This window comes from Acanthisitta chloris, unplaced genomic scaffold (genome assembly GCF_000695815.1).
Source record: "Acanthisitta chloris isolate BGI_N310 unplaced genomic scaffold, ASM69581v1 scaffold10112, whole genome shotgun sequence".
Lineage (NCBI taxonomy): Eukaryota > Metazoa > Chordata > Aves > Passeriformes > Acanthisittidae > Acanthisitta > Acanthisitta chloris.
Window position 1 is genome coordinate 67,154 of NW_008661033.1, and position 5,109 is coordinate 72,262.

Here is a 5,109-nt window from a genome sequence, read left to right on the forward strand (position 1 = left end):
GCTAGCAGCTCATTTTCAGACTCTTGCTCTCCCCCTCACAGTTCATACTGTTGCACACTAGCTGCTTGGAGCTGCTTTAAACCTCTCCCCTCCTACAGCCCGCACACAGTTAATGTTTCCCTCCTGCAGAAAAATTTGCTCGGAGAACAAATGGCAAATAATCAATGCTAATTTTACATTTTTCATTTCCAAGGCCAAATGACATCACATAAGTGAGTCATTATCAAAGCCTAAAATTCTCTTTGAGCCAGCACTTATCATGAATAAACTGCAAGTGCAGGCAGCCCTGTTACATAAATGCCACCAGTAGATTACATTTTTGAAAGCTGCAGAAATTTGCTAGTCTTAGTAATTTACTCAGCCAAGCTTACTTTCTTGGCTTTAATCTTGCCTTAAACAAAAGTTTCCGTAATTTACGATTCTGATGCTGATGAATGTTAACAGTAGTAACAACTAGATTTACTTACTGAAGACTTTGACTATCGTCGGCTCTTCGGAAACATCATCTTCTGTGACTAGCATACATACAAATCTCTTTTCATCACTGATTCTTGCATTCTTGATGGATAATGTAAAGTTTTCTGAGAGACTCAACCTGTCTTTGTAGTCTGGCACATCATCATACTGTACATTTTTTTTTGTTGATGATCTGAAGGCAATAAATACTGGAGATCCATTTGGCATTTCCTACAATAAAAGGATAAACATCTCTATTTTGCATAAACACTCATTTAGAAGTTCCTGAAGATTTGCAATTGGTACAAACCCATAATTTAAAATAGAATCAGAAAACTGTATCAGACTGCTCTTTTCCTGACTAGTATCTGCTGTATATAGAAGAAATTCAGTGTAATATGAGAGCTAGTTTAAGACTGCCATGGTACACATTGAGAATATCATCAATAGAAATAATTTCAATCCTTGGCTCAATCTCAGCATAGCATAGGGCTTTCTCTGATGAAGGCTGGTGGTTCTGGCACCAGTTCCCTCTGTCTGTATGAAAAAAAAATTGAAATAGAAGCATGTGTGAACTCAGCTCAAAAGCTTCACTTTTTTTTTTCATGATTGTTTTGCATATTCATATTGTTTGTCTGGGATATTCAGACTTCATTCCAAATGCAGGATTTAATCAGGCAGAACTGCCTATTTTATTCTAAATTAGTTTTTAGCTTTTCTTTTTCCTTTGTTTTTAAAGGGCCCAAGAGCTTGTAGCATGGGAACATACATACAATAAAATATTGTTATTTTGCATGTCAGGATAATCTGCAAAGTATCATTTCCTAGACATCCTCCTTATATTAATCAGTATGCAGTTGCCATCCTAAGAAGAAATAGTGAGTTGGCAGCCTTGCACAAACCTCCCATGTAAAACAAAATATTTTTATGAGAGACAAAGTTACAGGGGCAGTTCTGCAGATTTTTATTGCCTCTTCCTTACACACACACACAGAGCAGGGACAGATACTGTATGCCTTTATTTAAAGTGAAGTGAAACACTGACTATCTTTATGTTCAGTATTGTGCTGGGGGCTGGAAAAGGTTTTCATATTCCCTTTTATCTGTTATACCTTGCAGCACTGATGTTAGCAGTGTTCCCAGCACAATACCTTGGCTTGACTGCAGAGCCCACAAAAGCATGACGATGCTGCGACAACGGATGAGTGGTGTCAGAGCTGGGCAGAGAGCAAGAGGCACCAGCTAGCTGTGAAGTTTAAATTCCCTTACAGTCTTTCTCCCTCTCCTACTTTTAACTCTTGGATTTGTCTACATGTCTGTCACACCGAAAAGAAAATATTGCCTTGAGTCCATACACAAGAAATTGGCTGTCAAGTGCAAATGAGCTCTTACCTCTGAAGCCTACACAGCACAAGCACACACAGGTAGGCACTGAAGCAAAGCAACACCTGCTCCTGCCATGGTGCAAGTCTCCCAGTGCCCCCAGGCTCCCACCAGGAACCAAAATTGCTCATCCCAAGGCAAAGGGTAGAAAACAGAGTTCCTCCTTCTTCCAATGAAATAATCACCTGACCAAAAAAACCCTAATCCAACCCTTCCCTTCCCACAAAACAAGTGTTGCCATGCTGTGAGCTGCCCTGGGAGACACACTTCATTGTGTGGGCTGTGTCAACAATTTTATACAATAGCAACTGGACGGGCTTTTTTGCATGTTAGGTTTTGTGTTCCTTTCCATTTAGAAGAAGCTATAACATCTTCATTTGCTGCTTGGTACTTGTCTGACATAAGCAATCCAAATGCACTGGAAAGAGATAATCCATTTCTTTATCACAGATTATCCTTGCATCTTCATAGAGATGGACTTGCATCTTCCCAAGTAAGGAGATTAAAAAAGACATTGCAAAATGTAGGCACTCCATCTTCTGAATGCTCATATAAAACAATTTCACTGTCCCTTTTTTGGGAAACATTCTCCAGAGACTTCTGACTTCATTTCCCAAAACTTGTTTGTAAAAAGAAACAATTGAGTGGGCAGGAGCTGCAAAAGCTGCAAACATGAAGGTATAAAAGAAGGAGTTGGGGGAATAAGATACACCTCTCAGTGGCAGACCAGTCTGCTGTAAAATAGGCCAGTGGATGCCATTTGCAGAGAAAGAGAGAGAGAACTACATAATTTTAAATCCACTGTCAGACTAGAAATCATCCATTATTGCAGGCAACATTTTATTTGAGCACAAGAGGAGATTTAGATGAACTTCACAAAGCAGGAAAACTAGTTGTCTTGATATCAGTAGCAAAAAGGTTTTGGTATCCCAGTTTTTTTATCTGCATATGCTCCCAGGTTTCCTGAGAAGCAAAAAGGTTTTGGTATCCCAGTGTTTTTATCTGCATATGCTCCCAGGTTTCATTTGTCTTTGATATGCTTGTTCTCCATTTGACCTGTGATACTGATCATATGCAGGAGAAGCTCATCCTGCAGTGTTCCTACTGCAGGCTGACCAACACACCAAGAGAGCACCTGTGTTTCTGCCCCTGTTCTCTGCCAGAAATGCCAGAGTAAAACCACCAGCAGCTCTACTAAGGTCAGCCCTGCTTCCTTCTCTGTGCATTAAACACAATGAAGCATGAAACCGTTCTGAGTGACTGTCCAATCAACCAAACACAGGGACAGCACTTTCCCAGGGATGAAGCACGCTCTGCTTCAGGCAGCCTACTTCAAAAGGATTCAAATGTACAACGATGGCTCTGTCAAGCAAGCGAGACACCACTGGGTAACATGCCAGATCCCTAATGCAGGTTGGCAGAGAACTCTCGAATAATTATTTCTCTTGAACAATGAGATTAATTCCTCAAACATCTAATCTGTGCTTGGCAGAAATTATACAGATTGGAATCTTGCAGTCGTACAAACACAGGAATAATTGCCTTCGTATCTGAGGCAGAAGTCCTATCGACTGGAGTCTTGTAATCTCTCTTACACACAAAAATACACATCTTATAACAGGTTTAATAAATATAAAAAGATATACTTACATATTTCCATTTTCCAAACATAAGACCATCTGGTACTTCTAGTGGACAAGGCATAGTAATAGTATCTCCATATACTGCATTTACTGTGTACAATCCCAGAGCTAGAGGAGAAACAGAGAGGAAACAATTTTATGTGTTTGCTTGAATTCCCATATGCTAGCTAATGTTTGGTTCACACCTATTACAAAAGCAGCACCACCTCTTTTACAAATGGTTATTTTCCAGCATGTAGGATTCATCCTCAAACCTCTAACAAAACAAGATTCCTGTCACTAAATGTAAGTAAACATTATGACCCTCTCAAATCCATGTTTCCTGCTGCCATCAAGGGGAGCCAAGTGGATTTCCAAACAGGATTGCACTTGCTCAACCAGATGAATACATACACTACAATCAATATCCACAGCTATTGTCTCAAAACTTGAAAAGGGAAAACATCTAACTTTCTATTTTCTTCACCTGAAAAAACAACCACATCTGCCTGGAGAGATTACATTGCAATGCAGTACTGTGAGGAGGCCAGCAGAAGTGATACTGTGTCTGCTGCACTACATTAAAAACTTAAAAAAGGAAGAAAAAAAAGAGAATTATGATATTTAAATGTTGTGTTCCTTAAAAGCTGGGAAAAAACCTAGTCTGCACATTTAGATTTTGGAAAAATGAAGTTAAATCCTTCTATGAATTATTTAAGAATGGGTTTTTTTGGAAACCTCAGCACAATCTTACTGTGCTAATGCATATAAATTTACAGAATAAAACTGACCCACTTATTTTTGTTGTCCAAAACATGTGAATTGAACAAAAACAACAGACCCTAAAGCAATGAAATCTTAAAATGCAAGGAGTTTGAAGGGAAAGATGATACAACTCAGTGCGTTTTTTACAATGCAATTTTGCTTTGCTCCTCTTTTCCATAGTTGCCTCCCTCTTTGGTCTCCCTTCATTTGCAACTGTAGCTTCAAAAAATCAGGGGCTTGCTGTCAAAGAAACCTTAAGAGAGAGTAGTATGATGCTGGTGATGCAGCCTCAGAAACAACCAGTCCTCCTAGAGACATTCTTTGCTCTGGAGATTCAGCCCTTCTTGCTACTTGCTACATCTGGAAAAAGAAACCTATTCCCATCCCCCTGCAAAGACCTGAGCCACAGACTTGTTTGCTTTTCCCAAGTCCTGAGGCAGCTGCTGGGAGAACTTGACAATTTAAATGAGTGCATATATGCACACTGTAAAGAGGTTTTCCCAAGGGATTGGGTTCTGTTTTGAACAGAATCTTGCCTTTTCAAAGAGCCAAACACTGAATTCTTTTCCTGCAATTTAATCGAGAGAGACTCCAGAGCATTTTTCTCAGGTGATGGCTTCAGAGCTCACTGTTAGCATCAGCTTGTATTCATCATTTGTATCACAGTGACAAATGAGGCTGTGGCTTGTGCTGTGTGGCACTGCACAAAATCCTTCCTTAGAGATGCTTACAACCTGGATGGCATCACATGGTTAAGGCAGAAAAGCAGGCAAACAGGTTGGAGCTCGATGGACTAAAGGAATACAGGCAATAACAGGCACCACTACCCGCATTTATCTTAAACCTTCTTTCCTTCACACTGCTCCTTTTCAACTAAAGAACT

The 5,109-nt window shown here is 39.8% G+C and overlaps 1 protein-coding gene across 1 annotated transcript in view; it reads right to left on the bottom strand.

Moving 5' to 3' along the window:
- ALCAM (activated leukocyte cell adhesion molecule) overlaps positions 1-3,600 on the bottom strand; it is a 34,835-nt gene extending 31,235 nt beyond the window's left edge. The window contains exons 1-2 of the mRNA XM_009070071.1: positions 3,490-3,600; positions 468-687 (exon numbers count right to left, since the gene is read on the bottom strand). Coding sequence (XP_009068319.1) covers positions 468-687; positions 3,490-3,543 — 274 coding nt within the window. The 5' untranslated portion in view covers positions 3,544-3,600. The remainder of the gene's footprint in view (positions 1-467; positions 688-3,489) is intronic.
- Between the last annotated feature and the right edge of the window lie 1,509 nt (positions 3,601-5,109).